This window comes from Diorhabda sublineata, chromosome 4 (assembly GCF_026230105.1).
Source record: "Diorhabda sublineata isolate icDioSubl1.1 chromosome 4, icDioSubl1.1, whole genome shotgun sequence".
In the NCBI taxonomy this organism is placed as follows: domain Eukaryota; kingdom Metazoa; phylum Arthropoda; class Insecta; order Coleoptera; family Chrysomelidae; genus Diorhabda; species Diorhabda sublineata.
Genome location: NC_079477.1, coordinates 10,610,439 through 10,634,578, shown reverse-complemented (window position 1 = coordinate 10,634,578; position 24,140 = coordinate 10,610,439). Strand labels below are relative to the sequence as shown.

Below are 24,140 nucleotides of genomic sequence, written 5' to 3'. Positions count from 1 at the left end.
CAGTACCTGGCCCTATTTTGTTTCTTCTGTTTGTAAACGGCATCGCCTATTTAGATATCAGTGGTAAAATATGTCTATTTGCAGACGACACTCTTGGAGCAACCCTGATCTCACGGCACTTCAATTCCTTGAAATGGGAATTACATATTGCCACCATATATAAAAAATTAAGTACCTCCCGCTTGAGTCGCATCTCCGAAATGCCCATCACTTCTGGGGTACGTGGGGTGCGAATCAATTTGAGCGAATCTACAAAAGAGAGCTATTAGCTCACTGCAGGGACTTCAATAAGAGATTAAAAATTCTGACCCTTCCTTCCTTATCCATCTTTGAATCCGTTTACAAATTTCGCAATGAAGCTTCTCCAACTTCAGAAAGATCGTTCAGAATTAGTTGAGGGCTCAACATTTCACAATGCAAAAAAATGCACAACCACTTGCCAATTGAAATCAAATCGATATCATCTTTTCCCGCATTCCTCAGTAATTTTAGGGCATATTTACTAGAAAGTGCCTTGCACATTGTAAACGATTTCTATTCTAATAATAATATTTAATTCAACCATGCAGCATACTGGTTTAATGTTTGGTATGGACTTATTTACTAATTATTACCCATTACTATTATCTATAATGTTGTTACTCATTGTGGTTTTCTTCTATATATTGAAATTTTAATTTATTTGTATCTTTATTCACTTATTTTCAAGATTGTTTTTTAGTTTTGTCTACAAATTGTAACAATTTTTATAAAGCATTTCTCTCTCATATAGAGAGGATTTCCGGTGGAAACCTTGTTTTTGAAAACTTACAAAGTAATGAAAATATTTATACAAAAACATTCAGAATTTGGAAGGTAAGTCGGTTAGTTTTAAACGCTTCAATTTGTATACTACATCAACATTCTTTGTTCAATATGCTTTTATTCACAAAATAATAGTACCACAAATGCCAAATTCATGTGTCTTTTAAAGAATAGGGCTAAGTGAAAATCGTATGTATTCAATATTAGTGGCGCTATCTATGTGTCAGCCTACAAACTTTTTAGTCACTTTATCTTTCTGAAATGGTTCATGTCTATTTTTTGACTGAAATATTCAGATCATTTTTTAAGGCTCAGTATCAGCTTTTCATATTGTTTTATATAGAAATATTACACAAAAATTCAGATACAGAAAGTTGATATGAATGTTGCTACCTTTATTTTTGTTTTAGCATAAAATATTTCCTTCTCATTTTTTAAATATTACTGAATATTAATGTTAAACTCGTCTTTATGTAAATAAATACTGATAATGAATTAACAAACAGTTGAAGCCTGCTTATAAGCTTTATATAACTTATTAAATTTCTTCGATCCCTCATAAATTATTCATCAAGAGTAGTTTATCTCAAAATGGGTGACAGACGTTACAAAAAAAGTGGGTTCCACTATCTTCACTTAAAAGCAGATCTCATAACTTAAACATCGACAAATGCCGTCACAAATATAATTTATGTCAACTTTTATTGTGTCTGGAAGGTATTTAGGGCTGCTATTTCTGTTCGCAGGAAAATAATTATTTCCACGTTCAGAGAAAAGACAAATTATCTTTGACTTTTGTTTTACAGCTTTGTTTATTTCGTACAAAAAGTAGCTTCGGTGCTATTGTCAAACGGGTCTAATTGAGTGGAAACTGACAATAAAGAAAAACGGCACTTGTAACTTACCGCGTAGTGTATTTGATTCTTAGTTTGGTAAAATTGTTTGAAAGCAGAATTTTGTATATGTTTATTGAAATATCTTATTTATTCACATCATTCTCATAATTAACAGATGATTATTTATTTGAAGTTGAATTATTTATTGGAAATATTCGGAACAAAAATTTGTTAGGCTATTGGATTGAAGTTCGTTGTCGAAAAATATCTTGCGAAAAATCTACCTAACCAATGTAGAATTTAATGAAATTACAATTAAAACTTGATAAAATAAAGTAACTGCATGGAATAAGTATATATAAAACAAATACTTTTCCTATATGACTCTTCAGTATTACACCTGCAAACTTAACAGTTAGAAAAAGGAAAAAGAGTACAATCATTCTTAAGTGAGCACGGAACGGTGTTACCTTATTCTTGTCATCAATATCATCCTCATGATGTATTGTGAAGTAAATAACACAGAAGAAGAAGAAAAAAAGTATCGTTTCAACTCTTGGCTACATTAAATTATAATTTAGACCAGTCTGATACACCATGCGCCGTTTACCCCTAACAAATAAAATGCAATGTGTATCTGCGCTACACAGTTTTTTACGACAGATCACGTTTCATGGCAATGTACACAGGAAACTCGTGTCGCTAGAAGGTTGCCCTACAAAATATTTGATCATAATGGACGTCATTTTCGCTGTCGTATACATCTGCATTCAGGTTGCGTTTCAGAGATTGGATTTTTTTCACTAAACAACTCCATTTTTACAAATATTTTCATTTTGTGAATATACTTATAATAGTTTCATTTTAACACGAGATAACATGTAAAGTTTTGTACATAAAATGCAGGCCTGTACTGAGTTTATACATTACTTGCAAACGTTAATGAAATGAGGGAATGAATGGCAGTAAAATGAGATGGCGCTTTTGTGATGTTGGGAATAAAACACGAACCGCTTTTGTGATATGATTGATTACTGGGTTGATAAATTGGAGAAAATAAACAGTAGTGAAATGTGTTGATGATATAATTCATAAATACAAGCGAATTAACGCAGTGATTCAAATACGAAGTTATCAAAACATAGGGTGAAAGTGTTTTTATAGCAACAACTACTTACGTACATATATTTCAACTATCTAATACGCTTAAGCGTTAAGTCAAGTAGTGGTACCAAGATTAAGCTTGTTGCAGCTTGTTAGTTTGCAATGTACTACCTGTTTCAAGTTTGAAGAAAGTTCCAAAAAAAAAAGTAGAAATCTATCTATAGGTGTAATACAGGAACTTTAAAAACTCTTTACAAGTGATATGAACATTTTAAAAGTGAAAATGAGCCAGATAAGAACAAAGAATTTTAGATTTTGTATACAATAGGATTAGTATTTAAGAGAGCATATATACACACAGTGTGTTCTTAATAGTACGAGTACAGTAGGCAGATTATTGGAACCACTTTATTTATTTATATTTTATGTTAATAAATAGTTTTTATAAAGTTATTTAACTCGCTTTTTCGTATTTATTTACTATGGCTAGTATAGCAGTATCGTATGCAAATATCTAATACAACTGAATTAATTTTCTCGAGATCAGAGTACCCTTTATCTTATTCAATTAAACAAAAAGATGCAAAATAAAAATAAACGTTTTTCTTGAGAAAACTTTCTCCTTTCTCATCTTTCATAGATGTTTTCGGTTAACAAATAATGTGTCGAAACAAAATATATAGTGTAGTGAACTAAGGATAATGAGAAGTATTTGCCGATAGTATTTATCAAAATAAAAGCGTTTTATGTGATTCCATTCTTATAAATATACTTTTTCGATTAACTTATACTGGCAACTTGAAAATTTTACTGCACCGTAAAATATTTAATTTTGGAAAAGTGCAAAGCTTGAACTTAAATATTTGTTTTTATCAGCTATAAAAAACCAAATGATCTCTCTTTAAACAAACGATTAAATAATCATAAACTTCGTCTGGCGCTAAGTGAGGTTTTATGTCTGATTTTTTATATATTCGTGTAGGATTTTTTATCGTCAATAGATCGAGAGATGTTTTGATACGTTCTTATTTATTATGAATTGAAATAAGTATTGTACCTGTATCTGATACAATAAAACCTTAACGAAACAAATAACTGGTCTCACGATTTCGCTTCTAAACCATTTTCAAATTACATACTTAAAAATTTTGAGAAACTGTTGAAAATTTATATGTGCCTTTATATTCGCATTTATATGGTGCTCCGTGATTTGATGCAAAACATTCGAGAGAGTAGATGACATGACAATAAAGCGCGTTACCAAATCAGACGTTGCGTTCACACAGTACGACCACCACACGATTTAGTCAGTCTAGTTCGTGTCCACTTGTGGTGTTCGCATGTCGAATTTGTGTTTTTTAACGATTTAAACGTTCACCCGTGCATTAAATGTATTTAATCAATCTATTATGGCTCCGATATCTCAATAAAGCAACTAAAATCCTCCCGACAGTGCTACACACTATATGATTTGGTCGGTCGGTCGGGCGATCAGATGGTATGGCCACCTCACAAGACCCGACACACACACACACACTACACACGATCTGATATGACGTCTGATCTGACCAAATTATCCTGTCGGCCCGACCAAATCAGGTAGTGTGTAACTCGCTTAATGCTGTATTTCTGAAGGCCAGGGGCGACTCAGGCCCAATGGTTAACAATCAGAAAGGTATTCCTTGTTTAACTCGATAAAATATACGATTTAGGAGATATGTAGATTTATAGATCGCTGTACATGCCAAGGAAACCGTTCGACATAAAGAGACATTGTGAAGAAAATTATCATAAATTGTAATTATTTGTTGAAAATACTCACAAAAGGTACTAAAACACAATCAAACATTTATAATTGAACTGTCGAACATAGTATCACTTACGTAAGGAAAATATTGAAATGAAGAAATATTTAGTTGATTAGCCTACAACAAATAAAAATAAATACTATGCCAGTAATATGATCTTCGATAGTAATTTTATTCATTTATTCATTAGTTCTCCAAGAAATGTTTGATTACATACGTAATCATCCATTAAAAAAAATACTTATATAAGATCCAATTTCGTAAATTATAACTCAGAAACGAGGGGCCGTATGAGGAAATTGATATCATTTTACAACATTATTTTCACTTCATCTAATCACTTCCGAATTTTTTGCATCAAGTCCCCGAACACCCTGTTAAAAATATCTTTATGTCGCATTATTTTGTGACAACTGATGACAAGATAGATTCCCTTTACTGTGGAATACAATACAAATACCATTAAGGTAATATGTTAAATATGTACATACCAATACAAATTTATGGGGTAAATTAAGGGTGGATATTGGTGTATTGGTAGCATTGAAAATAAAATAACCAATGAAAACCCTATGCCTTATTTGCCACTATACGTCTGTTCTATAGGCTGGCGTCATCTAGTAGCAATCTATATACACACATTAGAAACAAGTTGTTTTAACGCTCGGGATATTAGCATAACCTACAAAATTTTTGTATTGGTTCAGTCGGCTGTTTTGGCAAGTACTGATACTTGAAATATTGAACGTTTTTTATCATATTTCGATTTATGGCATCAGTTGTTTCACGTTCGCTTTTAATGCGAATCCACATAAAACGTTTATTTCATGTTTCTCCAATTACGCCAAAATATTACAAGTATGTACAAGAGGCAAATAACGACAGATTTTAGGAAAATTTTGTTCCTAATTACCCCAAATATTAGTCACATTTCTTCGGAATTGGAAAATAAGCATTTGATACTTTTTATCCCATGTTAATTTAATATGTCTCAATAAGAATGGCTCTCGGCAATATCTCGGGAACCGTTTATAGTACAGCTTCAGGAAAAAAAAATTATAACAAAAGTGATCTCGAGAAAAACCTGGAAATTATTTACAGAGCTGTAGGTCCTCTGCCAGAGTGCGAAATTAAAAACCAAAAATTATAAATTGAATAATTTACGAATTTTTTTAAATCTAGCTATCCTTGAAACATATTGAATGAAAACATACAGTTTTAATTAAGGAATATAAAAGTAGAACAAATTAGCAACAGAATAGCGAAAATCGCATGTTGATATCTTTTTCGTATCACGAGATATCCTAAAAAATGTGTAAATTTTAAGCATTTTCCGTTAAACATAAATTACTCCGGGTTGACTGAACGGATTATAACATTTTTTGACTCCTCAAAATTGTCTTTCCTTGTTCTATTAATAATAGTTACAATTATTATGTCAATATTACTTATGCTGTCATCGGGAAACTGGGTATATCGAATTTAATACACACAAATCGCAATGACACGTAAATGAACGAATTACTAAGTTTATTAATTTGACACAAGACATATCTTTTTGTTTTGTTTCTTTCATGGCCCACTACTTGTTTTTATATATTTCCATTTAACTAACAGCATAAGTAATATTGACATAATAATTGGAACTATTATTAATAGAACAAGGAAAAACAAAAATTCCTTAGGATATCTCGTGATACGAAAAAGATATCGACATGCGGCTTTCGCTATTCTGTTGCTAATTTGTTCTACTTTTATATTCCTTAATTAAAACTCCATGTTTCCATTCAACATTTTTCAAGGATAGCTAGATTTAAAAAAATAAATAAATAGCACCCTCTAGCTTATACGTTACTCATTAGGTTGTTACGAAATTATATCTCTTACATTGGTAGAAAGGAGCTCTTTTCAAAAAGACTGAGTTTGCATATATAGGTTAAGTAGAACTGGACTTACAGGCGTTTTTTCATAATTAATTTCCCGCTTCCCCCACCTCTTATTTGAAGAGACTAAAACTTGTGAAATCAAATATACGCTGAATTTTGTGAAGATTAAGATAATCATAGTTTAAATGCATCTCAATTAGGCGAAGTTTGTAAATTATTCAATTTATAATCACGCACTCTGGCAGTAGACCTACAACTCTGTAAATAATATCCAGATTTTTCTCGAGGTCACTTTTGTTATAATTTTTTCCCCGAAGCTGTACTATAAACGGTTCCCAATATATGGCCGAGAGCCATTTTTATTGGGACACCCGATACAGACTCGATAGAAAATACACCATAGAAAAAGTAAAATATGCCGTAGTATTCGGAGTATTATGGCATCTCAAAAAACGTTATAATCCTTCCAAATAAATGGAAGAAAAACTCAGCTCAAAGTCCTTGGCTCAGGTCGGAAGAAGCCCTATTAAAAGTAGTTGAAAATCAATTGGAATAGTTAATTCTGAATTCTGAAATCTGAAAATTTCATGAAGCGCCACCCAATATTATCTCTAAAACAACCTAAAAGTTTACAAAATAGAAGGGGCCGAGGTTTGTGATCCATTTTGAAAACTTACAAAAGATTTTGAACATTTTCCTGTATTTTTCTTTAACTGCGACTATTGTACAGATCCCTCCAAAGTTAGGGCTATTGGTCAAAAAAATAAATCGCTTTACCATTTACCAAAACCATTTGTTTAAAAGCGAAAATTTTTTACTATAGCTAGTTTAACTTCTCAGGCAGGTAATGAAGAAAAAATGGTTGATGAAGAAATGAACGAAGATACAATTCAAGAAACCATCATACCAAAAGAAAATCAATTATTCCGATGAAGAACAAACGTTCACAGTTGAAGCTATCAACGTGGGGCCTTCAACGTTCAACGAACTCTCAGTTTCCTGCGAAATATAAACAGAATCAATATGAGGGGATTTATAAATATTTAGTGGAAACCCTTCGTAACTTTTAATTACATATATCGATACAAAGTCCTCTTAATTTCATGTCTTCCACTTTAGTAATGAACCATGAATCACAATCGGAATGCTTAACACTAGAAGGACGAGCCCGTTCAAATGACCCTTTTTGGGATTTCAATCTAATTTTTCAGTACCAGTGAATTATTATTTTTTCTCAATACCTCTTATTTTGTTTTTGAAAGCCCAAAAATTACGAAAATTAGAAAAAATAATAATATATTCTTTTAATATTTAAAGTTATTCCTGGAAGGACGGGGAAGGGTCATTTGACCCTTTAACGAAAAACACCTTTCTTCATCTTTCAGAACTTATCTTATCTTTTAACTTGATTGGAAACTATTCCTTTTAGGTTTTCTTTCTTTCCTGGGAGAGCCAATTATGATTTATGACTTAAATCCTTTTCCTCACCACATCTTGCAAATCTTTACCTGTAGGTTAATGAACCCTTCTCTTACTATCTTTCAGTTAAAATTTTGTTCCCTAACACTTAACATCAAACCAGCCGTCCCCTTTTAGTTTGTTTCATAGTGATTATTTGTGGTGAATGTTTATAATGAGTAAAATTATATACAAAACTCCCGAAGAAGCTCTTGCCGCATTATAGGAAATGGATGAAGATGCATGGATGATTTGGGAGAAACGGATAAGTAATGCTACTCAATCATTGAATTTATTTGAAGAGGATTCCGATTTTATAGTTGAAAGTGAAGACTGAGATGTTCATCAACCAACACTGAAGTGGCTCGCAATGGGACTCAATGGACAGAGATTCAATCAGGTTTGATACAAGATAGACAAAATATTTTACGTATAACTCCTGGGCCTACTATTCAAGCTGAAAAAAAATTTTTTAAAAATTCACCATTGTCATAGCTGCTTTGAATTCATGGATTCTCTATAAAGAAACAACAAATGAAAAGATAAGCAGATTGATCTTTACAAAAAATCTTATTGAAGAAATTCACTCAACCCACTTGCGAAACAGCTTAAAACGTAACGGAAAATATTCTTCAGAGGGCATACAAAAGAAAAAGATGCCAAATTTGACCGGAATGTGATAACAAATCTTCCAACATTTTTGTAAAGTGTAAAAAAAATTATTGTGGAAAATGTAGTGTTTAAATTACATTTTGTATAAATTGCAAGAATAATTAATTTACTGAAAGTTAATATAATTATTATCAATATAGCTATGATTTACGTACTTATTCTAATTGTATTTTATCATATGAAAATATAAGAAAAATATTTTGTTATTATCTGATGACTTTCTTTTTGTCTTTAAAATGTTTCACAGACTAATAAAAATAAATTTTAATCCAAGGATTTTTATAAATTATTTAGAACTGTACCTTTAAACCTTCTTATCTATTACAATTTAGACTAACTAAATAATCAACAGATTCATTGTTCATGTGATGAATTAAGTATATATTGAGGGTTTTTTAGAGGTTATACCTGAAACGTAAATGGATAAAAGGGAGATGGATACTATGGTTAACATACAATTACATTTGAAACATACGCACCATATTCATTATAGTCATTATATAATTCTCCATATCTTTATCCTTATGATGTGTTATGAATTTTTTGTCACACACTATCAGTATTTCGAGATATCTATGTTCACTTGCCGTTCCTCTTTTACCTTTAACTATATTTTTATTTTTTGAATATTTATCTTGAAATCTTTTTCTCCACGCATTTTCCCAGTCTCCACTAGTACCACAATGAGGACTTTTCTTGTCGATATGGTGGCTATTTTGATGCACTACGTGAAGGTGATGACCTTAAAATTTATTCATACATTTTGATAAAACAAATACACTGTAAAAATTTATTGTATATGGATAGAATCGAAGAAGAAAAGAGCGGCAGGATATATTCCTAACTAATTTCATTTTTTTTTCGGAACTTTTACTAATTGAGGTGAGCTTTCGTAGAATTATAACTGACTCATGAGATAACGTGTGACTTCGTTTGTCACCGATTTGTTTCATTCATCAACGAACTTTTTGAACTAAACATATATTTATTTAAAAGCTTCTAATATAGCATCTTTTGCGTGTAATATTTGGCTTTTTCTGTTTTTAATTGAAATGATTTTTTCTTGTCACTATAAAAACTGATAAAACTTTTATTAGTTGATGGCCTACCAATAATGCATTCAGATCGTAAATAATTCGACATTTCCGTTGCAAAAAAGTGGCAAAATAAACACCGATAAATTGATTTCTCATGTTGTATTAAACAGTCGCTGTTATTTGTCCTTACGAAAACCGACCTTTATAATTAATAAAGAATACTGAATACACTATGTACCACTGCACCAACACTCACCATCACATTATCTGACGCGCGTTTCTCTAACAATGTTATCGTCTTCAGAGAGCGAAGGTTTATCATTGTTATCGATATGCGCTTCAGACAGTGTAATTGTGAGTATTGGTGTAGTAGTAATGTTAATGTTAATATCACTAATGGTTCCAGTAATTCCATCTGAATGGATACAGAAGAAGATCGTATTTACCTTCTTTATTTGGCTGATGCTGCGCCATTGGTTCAATAAAATATCTTTTGTTATTGAGAACTATGTATCCAGCCTAAAAAATTATATATTATCATTAGAAAAGTGCCGAATTCGATGACGAAGGTTCGCAGCTACCGTCAGATTTTTATGTAGCTACCAATAATACTAGTTCATACATTCTTTATATACCCAGGAATCAATTTTTATCCTAAATGTGTCAAGCTAATTTCCTTAAAACCAAAAGTGTTGAAACATCACATCCCATTCTTCTCTTCAACCAAATCATTTGCTTTTTAAATTACCTTACATATTGACTTCTATTTAATATTTGTCAACTAGACTAGAAAGTGCAATCAATGTTTTCGTAATTTTTGTTTCATTTATGAACAGTCATTATTTCAAAGTAAAGAAGACCCCAGATAAAAAGTAGGTACCACTTTTGTAGCCATCTGTAGTTAAGGCAATTCATAATCGATCTACTATATCCAATTTGTCCCAATAATTCCAGTAGAAATATATCAGAAGATAACAATGGAAGTTATATAAGTTAAATATATGTTTAGTGATTCAAACGATATATCTATTCAAAAAATTACAACATTTTTAATCAAGCTGCATCAAATAATCTCATTAGAGGTTTACAATTATCCAGATATAAAGCAGAATTTTTTAGATCTCACTTACAGCAGTGGAATTTCTTAACGCCAAATACGAAAATTAACTTGTCTAGAAACAGTAATGCCAACTCGGAATTTCTAAAAATAAAATGGAAATACTATTATTCTACTAACATCCCAAGATACCTATTTTGGATTAATGGGTGAAAACTGAAATGAACATAATGATGCTAGTTCTTTGATTCTTCAGAATATACTCTGAAATCTGTGTGCAGCAACGTCAGCCACTACTTTGTCATTGGGTTTACGCTATCCATTTACTAAATTTGTAAGACAGCGAGGCCAGAGAACATCATCATATGAGAAAAGAATGGCCTATCCGAAACGAGTGAATTCGCAGCAATAAAAATACATTGTTTCGACTTTTTACATATTAAACCGGAACCTAAGAAAACCTTTGTGAACTTTATCTAAACAAGAATAGTCTTGGGTTCCAGTATTTACTATTATTCCAGTAATTAATATAAAACGAAAATTGAAAGAGGGAATATTTTTTGGTCCTCAGATATTTTAAGTTGTTGGATATTCTAAGTTTGAAAATTTCTTATCTGTCAATTGAAAAGCTCCTTGGAATCCATGCAAAAAAATTGTCGAAGAGTTATTGGGAATATGTCTTTTAAGATATATTTCCTTCACTAACATATGAATTTTGGTCCTGAAGACGAGTGGGACCGTTTCCATCAAGGATTAAAGAATTTTGATAATATAAAAGACTTAATCGGATAATTATAAAAAGATTACTGAAAAAAGTCATTTTTATTATTTTCTCATATTGTTCATTCTAAATTAACCAAGTAGTTCTAAAACAAAAATATTTATATAACATGAATAAACGATCTTTCTGAAATTGGACAAGCGTGGTTACGAATTAGGCAAACGGATTCAAAGATGAATGAGGAAGGAAGAGTCCCTGCAGTGAGCCCTGCTATTAAGTCCAAGTGAATATCCAACAGCCCTCTTTTGTAGTTTGAAGATTCGCTCAAATTTAGTCGCCCCACACGTACCCCAGAAGAGAAGGGCATATCGAAAATGCGACTCAATAAGGGCATAATAGACTGTTAAGAAGGTAGATAAGTTCAGTTCTTTGAAAACTGATCTCAGCGCAAAACAAGGGGAACTTAATTCTTTAGATAAGGCGGCAATATGTAACTCCCATTTCAAGTAATTCTCCACAACAAGCCCTAAAAATTTCACAGATTCAACAACGTCAATGGAGGTCTTATTTAACAAAAAAGGCTGCAATGTTTTTTATAGGATGAGACTTTGGCTTTAGAAACATTGGGTTTGAATCGCACTATGATTTAAGGGTGATTATGTCACAGTCCTATGAAGTGCCATGAGATCAGGGCTGCTCCAAGAGAAACTAGTGTCGTCTGCAAATAGACATATTTTACCACTGATGTGAAGATAGGCGATGTCGTTTATAAATAGAAGAAATAAAAAGGACCTAGTACTGAGCCTTGGGGCACTCCACATTTCATTGGCTTGCAAGATGATATCGTTGTGTAAACCCTTACTATTTGACTTCTGTTGGTAAGGTATGACTTAGACCAAGCGAGTGGTGTTTCCCTTGAAACCGCAGTACTGCAATTTGTTGATTAAAATATTATGATTAACACAATCAAAAGCCTTATAAAAATCACAAAAAGTTGTTACGGTGGAGTGATGGCTGTTTAGGCTAGGGTACACATTATTAAGGAGGGAGAAAACAGCATCATATATGAATTTGTTACTTAAAAACCCAAATTGATGGGTGGTAAGTATTTTATATTCAAAACAAATGATAAAAGACTCATTTTGGCCAATCTTTTTATTATCTTAGATAACGTAGGAAGGAGTGCAATTGGGCGATAGTTCGTTGCTTGATTTTTATCTCCTCCTTTATGCAGTGGTATAATTATAGCCGTCTTAAGGCAATTGGGAAAAGTGCAATTTTGAAATGAAACGTTAATTAAAGTGGTAAGATGATTTATGTGCAATCGGGTTGACTCGAAAACATCTTTGATGTAAGTCCATCAGTTCCAGATGAGTATTTATTTTTTATGTCATTAAACTACGGCCAAAAGAAGAAACTGTGTAAGCTAGCATTAGCATCAAGTAGATATGAAAGCGGATTAAGAGAAGGAGTTATAGAATTTGATAAATTTTTGGCTACATTCACAAAGTAATTATTGAGGTCATCAGGTGAAGTAGAGATTATACTCGATGAAGAAGCCTTATTTCTTAGATCATTCACAATGGACCATGTTTCTTTATAAACATTACGAAAACTGGCGAGTATGCTATTATGATAAATATCTTTGGCAGACACTTTCCGAGAATTTCCTCGGTACAATAAAGATCACATGTTCTTTGAAGATATACGTAAATCTTTAGTGGACCAGTGTTTATTTTGCTTATTGTTTTTTACGCCTGAGGGGACAAGAATTGGATGCCAGACTAGTTATTGTTTTCAAGAAAATTTTTGAAAATTTTTTCTCAAAAAAGATACAGCATAATTTGCGAGAAACATTTTTAGTATTGGATTTTACCGAAAATTTTGTTATCACTGCTCCATTATCGGAGAGACCTGAATTAAAGACAGTACAGTCGGTGGATTCTGAATCATACGATGATACGACATAGTCTATAGTACTGGAACTGGTCTTTGTTATTCTGGTTGGTGCCATTATATGCATGACTATACCAAAAGAATCAAAAATTGACTGAAGACATTCTTGACCAACACACACACTGGCATAATCAATATTGAGATCCCCACCAGAATTAGTTTGCATTTTAGAGTAAGGTCAGTAGTTTGTGAAGGAAAGTATGCACGTCAGTGTCAGGTGTTCTATAAATACAAACAATATAGAGATCATAAGTCTTGTTGTACATAAAAAATTCGAATACTTTTTCAGATATTATATCACTGAACTGTGTTATTTTGGCAAATTCGTTGTTTGTGGACATGATCATATTACCTCCATGAGATAAATTAGTTCTGGCTACTGTAGTTTAGTTTTTGACAAGAGCAGGCTCATTATTATTTAACCAATGTTCAGTGATAGCAACAATCTCTGGAAAATGAAGCTCCTCTAGTAAAAGTTCATCTGTTTTGTGTCTTTCAGAGGGTGTTTGCTTCTCTGATCGCGTAATTTTTACTTTTACCTGGAGAGTCACAGGAATAATGTTTGCTAGGGTTTTCCCTAATTTTTTGAAACTGTAGACGTTTCTCCGTTGAAAAGAAAGACCTGAAAGCGGAAAGATCTGCTTCACCTTCGGCTGAGCCAATACCATACGCGTTGTGGAAGCGATAATATAACTCACGCAAGGAATCCAAGGCTCATGTCTCTCTCTTAAAAGTTTTGTTGTTTAATAGATTCAGTAGATTTTCTCTTTTCCTGACTGTATCCATATTTTCGATCTGATTAGCTTTTATAATTTGAAAAGATTGTTTTCTTATTAGTCACCTTGTCATAAAAGTCGTCAGAAAATTTCAAATCTCAAAATAGTTGAGAGACGGAAATCTTTAAAATAAATTATTAATACTAAGATACAAATTTCTTCAATTTCTTATTTCTTAGACCTTTTGATACTTTTGATATATTAATGCATCTAAATGTTCTTGTTTTCGGTCTCTTCTGTTTCAAAATTAGTTTTTAGAAGAAAGATCAATTTTGACGTTTCGACTTTTCTTTAAGATTTGATAAAGACTCAAAGAAAAGTCGAAACAGAAAATTGAACAAAAACGAGTTATATATGTAGAACAAGAAATCCTTACAATTATTTTGAAAAATATTTTCTCACCAATCCATCACACGTACTCAATGCCGCTTTCGATCCATTCTGCCCACGAATCTCTCCGGTATAATGACATAATTTTTCTCTATCCATTCGTTTAACTCTTTCACTGTCCGTTCTCAATTTTGGATCTCTATGCTCTATAATCAAATCGCCAGATATGAAATCGTGATTTGGCCATAAATCAATAACGTGATCTTTTCCATTCAACGTCAGCCCGTAATGAACCATATCACAATCTGCGGAAGTTCGTTTCTTACGAGACTTAGAAGGATTGTGCGTGTAAAAATTCGGTAAGTTAAAAGACACGAAATTCCCTTGGGAGTCTGACACATAAGGTACTATCAACTTGTAATTTTCTATAGATTTAGTGTATCTACCTAAAAAATGGAATTTTTACAATTAACATTAAATATTGGGATTGCTGAATGCCAAGACAGACATGTTTATAAGCAAACGGTGAGGTTTTCATCATACATATCAACTTATTATAACAAATCACATATTATAGAGAACTAAAGTATTCAGCTTCTAGATGTCACAGAAGCTCAATTTGTTATTCATATGAAAACTAGACCTTAAAAATATTTTCTTTTATATGCTTCATATTTGACATTGCTCCAGAATCATCTATAAAATAGTATGAAATTATACACTCGGGAGCACGAACGACTTTTATCAGCTCGGAGACTTCCTGTAGTGTATGAAGGTCATGGTCGCTCTTTCTTAATATAGCAGCTAATGAATGACTGACAGAACAAGTTTGGCCAATATCTATCTTCAGTTTTGACACCGGCTTTGATTACTCTTCTACTGTCTAGGTTCGCTCTAATAACAAGAAGAAAATAGACGCGAGAGCGTTAAAAATCAAACAATGGAAACCAGAGATTTCGAAGAAACGCCAATGAATGACTGCCACCCCATGGAAGGAGAATGTATCGAAATGAACAAACAAGAAAAAAGAAAGAAGGCGAAAAGGAAAACTTACGAAGGAGACGCCGCGAATAAACAAATACAAGAAGAACTAGAAAAAATAAGGAAAGAGGAAGAGAAGAAACATACAAAATCGGAGAGAAGGCCACCTCCCATAATATTGAAGGATTTCTCACGTGTGTGTGTGTGTGTGTGTGTGTGTGTGTGTGTGTGTGTGTATGTGTATGTGTATTTGTGTGTGAATTATGAGCGTTAGTGCTTTCTGTCATTCGCGTTCCATTCTGTGAAGCGTGGTTGCTTGAACGACAACTATAGACAAAAAAATTCATGTGATAGAAAAAAATTAACTATAATTTTGGAATCAGCATGTCAATTTATTTACCAATGTCTATTGATTTTGAACATCTGAACTATGTTAAAAATGATGTATCATTACATACAGTGATACAGTGCCTTTTTTGTTATGAAACTGTGAAAATCCAATCTAATTACGTATAAGAACAATATGCAGTTCACGAATGACATGAGTTACTACTGACAATATCCTGTCATTGTCTGGGTTGTTGTTATTCTGAAATTCGATGAAAACCATTGAAGTATTATTTTATTCTTGTTATCGTTTTTCATTCCAATGAGACAATAACTTACAATTGAAAGATTGTTGTACAATAAATCTGATTATAAGATAATATCGTTTCTCGTCGTCTATTCTTTTCCAGTCCTCAACTTCATCCGAGCGCGACTAAATACTTGTACAAAAAATACCTAAACAATAGACCCGGAGAGGTAATCACTTGTTTCATAGACATTTTTCAAGGCCTACTTCGTTGATCGTTTATTAACAATCAAAATCAATGAGAAAAAGAAAAGAAAGGTGGGCAGTTCCACTAGTTTATTGGCATTGATATCTACATTTTATTATTCAAATAAAAAAAAGCAATGTATAATATGCTTTTATGGGTGTGTTACAACATTTTTTATACGTTGATGTGTAGACACAACACTCAATGAACGCAATTGCTAATATTATTAATTAGTATTAGTCGAGTGATTTTGGCGTTTAATATGAGATAATGAGAGTTCAGAAAGTTATGTCAAAACTCTTTTTCATATCGCGTGTTTCGCTATTATCTCCATTATTGCTCGAATGATGATAATGGAAATTTGCAACAATAATTTTCATTCGAAATATTCTTTTATGCACTCAACCGTCTTCAATGAAATTTTATATCGTTCAAACAATATTTGAATTGATTATTAGTTTCTCGTAGTCAAAAACTAATTACTTAAATTTAGTGGAAAAGAAAGATCAGTAATTTTAATCCCAATCATATGATATATCATGGATTTGAGTACCTCAAAATTTCAACTGTAATTGTGGCGTGAGATTGCAGATCAAATTCTGGAAGGCCTGGAAACAACAATTCAAGAGAATAAATATCATCACAATGAAACAAAAGATGATGAAAAAGGAGATTAATCCTCTTAGCTAATAAATAAAGATAAAATCAAAATTAAATTGACTATATTGAATATATAAAAGTACACTACAAATGAATTTATTGAACATAAAAAAATGTTTTTAAATACAATATTCTGAACTTAAGACCCAGAGACGGGATTCTATATTACTTTTGACTACTTATAGAACGTTAAAAATTTGCATCTCATTCTGAAGTTGACCTGTTCATGCTAAAATGACTGGACTATATCGGATTAATTTTACTTCAATTTCTATTTTACGAGGAACTACACCTCCAATGCCTAAAGTATTACGGAATATGAATCAATTATATTTATTTTAAATTTATCTAAACATGGGATACTATCAATCGTATTGAAAAAATGAGCAGCTGAACAAAGACGTCAGATATTCAAACTATTTTTTCTATTATATAAAAAAGGTCTTTTCCCTGCAAATTGGAAACTTGGTCTCAAGCAATACAAAAAAATCGAAAAACACGGTTCTCAACAACTACTATCCCAGCTATTGCCAAAGTCATTGAGAAATTCGTTAGCTAGCAAATATTGAGATATTTTAAGTCTGTTACCATCATCAACGACCATCAATACGGCTATCATAGATATAAATTAACCAAGGATCTACTGGCTTATTTCACCAACATATGGAATATGGGGAATCTAAAGCAATCGCAGTGGACATATCGAAGACCTCTGACAAGTTTTGGCATGTCAACCTTCTGAATAAGTTAAGATCATATGATTTGACGTCCTCAATCAACGACTGGCTTAGTAGTTTTTTCAAAGACCGATCCATCCAGGTCACTATCTATGGACACACCTGAGAGAGGCTTCGATTAAGCATCGGAGACCCACATTCAATCACCGCCAATACTTCTGTTTAGAAAAGGGTAGCAAGCTGCTCAAGTAAGCAATATTCTTTTATTTTGGTTTACCTTCAACAAAAGCCTGCTCCTGCCAAGCCATTCATACTGGAGCCGTTCGTGTATCAGACGGATCCATTATTTAGTATTGCTAGGGTCACTCGTCTTCTGTTGTTTGTCAGTGATGTGTCCTTATTATTAACAGCCGCAGGTGCTAAATACCAAATAGGTAATTTGGTAGGTATATTCAATCATACTCAGCTCCCTATATTCGTTTATTATTTCACTACTATTATAATGAAATATTATTATTGTATAAAATTAAATAAATTACGCTCCTCACCATCAACATCCTACCGCTTCAATATTTGTATTTAAACAACTGTTTTATGCTCTTTATACGCCACATTATAACCTAACTCATTTAATGAATATTCCATAAATTAACTTTAATTTCACTAATGATGAACGCTGTTGAGTTTTGGTCTATACTTGATTAATTAATGTGATTTAAATTGTACAAATCAATCAGTCAAGAAGGACATTTGGAGAATATAATACTGTAATTTTTCAATTATTAAATAAAAAATATGTAAAACGATTTATCGTTGTCGGCTCTCGGCCTAATGACTGATAACATCATTATTATTAAGGAGTACAATTAGTAATGAATGCCATCGGATGTTATAGTCAAGTTTCGATAAAATCATTTCGATAACCATCAAGTCCATTATTCAAGATGATTTGTCAATTTGGTTTATTTATACGGTTATAATTCAAATGATATTGTATGGTTAATCTAGCAGATAAAAATCAGGGAATAAATGTACGGTATTATGGTAGCGTAAAATTACCGATGTTATATCTGTACTGGGTGGTCAATTAATAGGAAATAAATCTTTGTCCCAGAAAAACTTTTCCTCTTCTTTACTTCTTTGTACTTAAATCAAAAATTGGAAAAGTTTTTACTATTCACTATTTGGTTTTTTGAAGATTTGTTGATTAATCATAGTTTGAATTCGTTGAAGAGAAAGTGGTACGCGTTTTTTACAAACTAATAGAAAATACTCCTTGAGAGACGCCTAAATAACTTTTCCTGTTTTTCTACTTTTTTCATTCTCGTCCTTATCATAAACTTCGGTTATACTACTTTCTTTTTTTTTTCTATTCTCAGTCTACCTTTTCAAGTGTCAGACGAGGATTCCGGTTCCAATTCCACTTATACCCAATGTTTTCATTCTTTCCTACCTGTGATAGTCTTTCCTTTTCTCATCATCTTTATTGGAGTGTGTGGCATTGTACCTTTTATCAAATACGATTGGACTCAAATGACATAGCGTCGGTCTTCATTGGGTTCACAATTCACATTTGCCTTCACGCGTCTCGTCCCTAGCAACTACATCGACTTTCCATTCCTTCCTTCATCTGCTAGTCTTTTTATTTAACTCAGGATTTTTCTTTTCTTATGATCCATATTGGAGTATGTGGGATTGCACTTAAGAGGTAGTATATTTAATCAAATACGACGGGACTCAAATCAAGTCTAGTCTTCTCAGGGCTAGCAATTCTCACTCATGGCTCCACGCGTCACACGCCTGGGAGCTGCATCGACTTGCAGGGTAAACTAAATGGGGATAGCCAGATATGGTGAACTTGCAGCGTCTGACCCAAACGACATGTTACGAGTTACAGAGAGGTGGATATTTAACAAGAAAACTTCCAGTATCTTGATAGACAACACAGGCAAAAACATTATAGATCTAGAAGAAATTCTCAATGTATGGCGCCAATATAGAGATCAGCTATTCAAAGACACTAGAGAAGCCACGGGTCTTAATGACATGACATTCCAGTAAGACTTATTCAAATTATCAGCGAGTATTCTTGGTAAAACTTTTAATGATATATATCTATAACAATGACATTGACAAGTTTGATGAGCCATACATTTGAAGTGTTTCTTAATATTATACTCGGTCTAATTAGAAACCAAAAGCGAGTTTGATTTATTAGAGATGCAGTTCGGTTTTAAAAATACCATTGGTACCAGGGAATAAATGTTTGCTAAGAATACGATAGGTGGCTTGATAGCTTGAATTCTTTGTTTCAAACAATTAAAAAAACAAAATAGTTTGTACGATTGCAAGTTGAGATTACGTGAGATAGTGGTGTGAGGTTGTAGATATCATAAGAAGAAATATATTCACTATTTTGCATGAACATTTATCCATATTTTAATTAACTTATAGCGATGTTTAAGCAAAATAAACATTTTTGGTGACGAATCGTTAGCATAAGCATTGTAGGTACTTGTCGTACAATAGAATGTAAATTATAATACATTATCTAGAAGATTAAGGATCTATATTTATGATCACTGTTCCAAATAAAAAAACAACAATCATCTCTCGTTGAATAATATCCTATGTTTTTTTTTCAAGCTTTAGATACTATTTTATCAAAATATGTGAATTCATATAGTTTTTCCGAATTTTCACACTCAAGGCTGGTTTAAAATTATTATTTATAATATTTAATCCGAAAAACGAAACGAATTAACTATAGAAGATATTTCTGGACGTCTGTACGTCGAAACGTTCGGGGCGTCAGGCTAAGTGGAGGGAAGTCTGGGGAGCACAGCGGACCAAGCTTCTGGAACGACAAGACACTTGGATCAGTGCACGTCTCTCTCGGATCGTAGCCAGGATGGGAGAAAATATCGTGCCGCAGTGCGCGATGAAGTTTTATGTAAGACTCGAGAAAACGTGAGAGTGAAGATTTACGCAATGCTTCATAAAGCCTTTGAGAATGACTGTCTCTCGAAATTACAATCCAATATTCCGGGATGCTTAATTTTACGTGAAGGATCGACCACGTCTGGTCGGAAATAGAGGTTTTTTGGAAGCTCCACTTCAACAATGTGCCCGCTCACTCGGCCTTTCTCAAGACCGACTACCTAACCACAAACGAGGTCAGCTTCATCCCCCATCCAGCTGTAGGCCTCAGCCTCGCCCTGTTAGTTCTCTCGTAGTTTCCTCGGCTCAAGAGATCGTTAAGAGTACAACATTTAGTGAATATTAGGGCCGTTATGAAGAGGTTGCTGAAAGACATCCCCATTGAATCCTTCCTAGATGTCTATACTGCATGAAAATTTCTATGGTGGAAGTGTATTGATGCAGAAGGGTCGTATTTAAAAAAAGGTTGATAAATTGTACCATTCCGATGAATAAATTTTTAAATGCAGGCCTTAACGCATTACTTCTCGAACATACTCTATATTTAAGTTATTTGTAATGTCGAAAATAACCTTAAATTAAAAGTAGAATAACTTTTGCTACAGTCGGCTTACATGTTGTGAACCAATCATTAAAATCAGAGGATTACCCCTTTCATTGCTTGCGGAAACATGCTATCTAGAGTATTTTTATTTCAATTCTTACTTCTCTTTTACGTGTATTTCCAATAGAAAAATTTATAGCATCTTCTGATCCTAAAGCGTATAAAGCACGTTACAAAATTAAACGACTCTCTACATAAATCACTTAGACAATGGCTTAGTTTGATGTAGATGCAGCAAATTAATGTGCTATGCACATTATTATTATGTGGATGTCATTAAAATTTTTAACGGTTGTTTATAGATAATTTAATTGAATTATCAATGAATATGGATTAATTAATGTGATGAGGTAAAAAACGTATTGATAACAATGGGTTGACGTAAACAGTTCGGGTTTTCTTAGTAATGTCTACATATAGTCTAAACAAGCTTACCATTTAAAGGTGTCAATGATGCAATAGGATATGTCGCAATAATTAAAACCACAAACGTGGAACACACTAATGAATTAAACGTAATCATTACAATATTTGTAAACTGCTTCATAAATTATTTATAAAGTCATTGTGACAGTATAATTGAGATAACATTTCAAATGTCATATTATAGTAATTATGTTAGTGGAAACTCGAATCTTGAAACGATCCATATATTATACAACAACTATTATAGTCTAAGAGCCAGCTTAAATCTGACAACACATATTTTACGGTACCTGAAATTTCGCCCAGTGAGACTGTTATACCTAATAAACCAGGAATGGGAAATAACTAAACCCACCTTCACTTGAGCTAAGTATGATTATTAAGTAAATTTTCAAAGTATATTGTGGCGTTCGCCGTTTTAATATGTTAAAATATACCTCTAGAAAAATGTGGAAATAACTATAACTGCTAACTTCACACCGAAACCTTACCTGTAGTACGAGGTCTGGCTATTAAATAATAAGACTGCGCGCCTAGAGGGCGCCCTATATGGATGGGGTAAAAATCGAGTAGTGCGTTAGGTATCTAGATATCTTGCCTATGCTCGTTCCAAAACACGTTTCCGTTACTATTATAGTATTTGTGCAGTAGCAGTTTGAAACGAACGTGTTTTTTTCTCGTCCCAAAAGCCATGTGTGACGAAAAACAGGAGCAAAGTATCAATCTCAAATTTCTCATTAAATTGAAAAAAACTCTGACTGAGTGCTATAAATTATTGCAAGAGGCCTATGGCGACAATTGTCTATCTCATGCGCATATTTTTGAGTGGTGTAAGCGCTTTAGTGAGTGTCGAGAGAGCACTGAAGATGATCAGAGCCCAGGTCACCCTGTAACTGTTTCAACTCCGGAAACAGTGACCAACATCAACCAAATTGTCCGTGAAGATCGTCGAATGAGCATGCGGATGATTGACGAGGCTGTAAAAGCCGATAAAAAAACGGTTAGAAAAATTTTACACGAGTAATTACACATGACAAAGATCTGTGCGAAATTGGTGCCAAAAAATCTGACTCCTGACCAAAAGCTCTCGGTCTGCTCAGATTTCCTTGAAAGGTTAGTAAGGTTGGAAAAAGATCTGCTTTGAAAGGGACCCGATTTGAGTCGACGGAACCGGTAAAGCAAAAACGGCAAAGCTCCTAAAGCTATTCACCAAAGAAGACTTCCAGCACTGCTTCGATTAATGGAAAAAACATATGGAAAGGTGTGTGACGAGGGTAGGGGAGTATATTGAAGGGGAGCATTCGAATGTAGAATAATTTTTATAATAAAACCCTTTTTCGTAACCAGTCTCGTTATTAGATAGCCAGACCTCGTATACGTATATATATAGTTGTAACTTCCACATTCGTAGAATTTACATAATATTTAAATTATATTAGTGAATGCGAAACAAATTTATGAACATATAAATAAACGAACACATCTAATACTATAAATAATAAGGAAAAAGGTCCATTATAAGGATGTAGCAAAAATGAAATTATTATAAAGATTAGAAAAAATGGAAACGTTAATTGAAAACATTTATCTATTTATATCAGAATATATTTGGTTCTAGAATTAATTGATAAAAAATATAAAGAAAATTTAATTCACCAGTTATTGAAATCAGAATTGTCTCCAACATCATCCATCTCCCAATTTACATTGAAAAAAATCTAATAAAAGCTTCATTTGGTATTTCACATTTCTTTGATAAAATCAGTTGGTCCAGAAACCGAGTGTATTAGTGGTACTTCATGTTGAAAACTTGTCCATTGTGTTTGACGGAAAAGTACAAATATCAATCAAAGGTAATATCTATTCTACGTGCTGAAAATTTAGTAATAGTTTGCAATAACTGGCAATTTTAGCTTTATTATTTATAACAATTATTTCTCAAACTTAATTTATTCTGATATGAATAAATGAATATTTTCAATCAACGTTTGATTGTTTTATCATTTTCATAATAATTTCATATTTGTTACATCCTTCTAATGGAGATTTTTTTCTTTATTAGGATTATTTATAGTAGTAGATGTGTTCGTTTATTTGTATATTCATAAGATTTTTTCACATTTACTACTATAATTTCAATGTTATATAATTCTACGTATGTGAAAATTACAACTGTGGATATACGTATCTAAGGAGGCTTCGCTTACAATCGAAAAAAATAGTACCCATCTTAAATATTATCTTATACTAGTTCAATAAATAATATATTAAAATGGCAGACGCCGAGAAATACTTTAAAAATTTACTTAATTTTCATACATGACTCGCCTGAAAGAACCCAAACCTACCTTGGCCGGGCTTAGCTATTACCCATTGCTTGTTTACTGGGTATAGCATTATAAATTTTAGGTATCGGGAAATATGTGTTATCATATTTAAGCTGGCTTCTAGAATATTAATATATGATCGTAAAGAAACTTGTATATTTCAAAAATATAATCTCTGATTAGAAATAGATGTTGATATACACGATTACCTTTCCAATCTAGTGCAATTCTTATAACATGTAGCTTATGGCTTTGAGTC

General features: G+C 32.5%; 1 protein-coding gene across 1 annotated transcript in view; it reads right to left on the bottom strand.

The window, feature by feature from the left end:
* The window catches only part of LOC130442990 (A disintegrin and metalloproteinase with thrombospondin motifs 12-like), a 49,266-nt gene extending 27,615 nt beyond the window's left edge, over positions 1 to 21,651 (bottom strand). Inside the window, exons 1-4 of the mRNA XM_056777422.1 lie at positions 21,564 to 21,651; positions 14,518 to 14,891; positions 10,052 to 10,124; positions 9,048 to 9,310 (exon numbers count right to left, since the gene is read on the bottom strand). Of these exons, the coding sequence (XP_056633400.1) occupies positions 9,048 to 9,310; positions 10,052 to 10,124; positions 14,518 to 14,891; positions 21,564 to 21,651 (798 nt within the window). The remainder of the gene's footprint in view (positions 1 to 9,047; positions 9,311 to 10,051; positions 10,125 to 14,517; positions 14,892 to 21,563) is intronic.
* Positions 21,652 to 24,140: the final 2,489 nt, after the last annotated feature.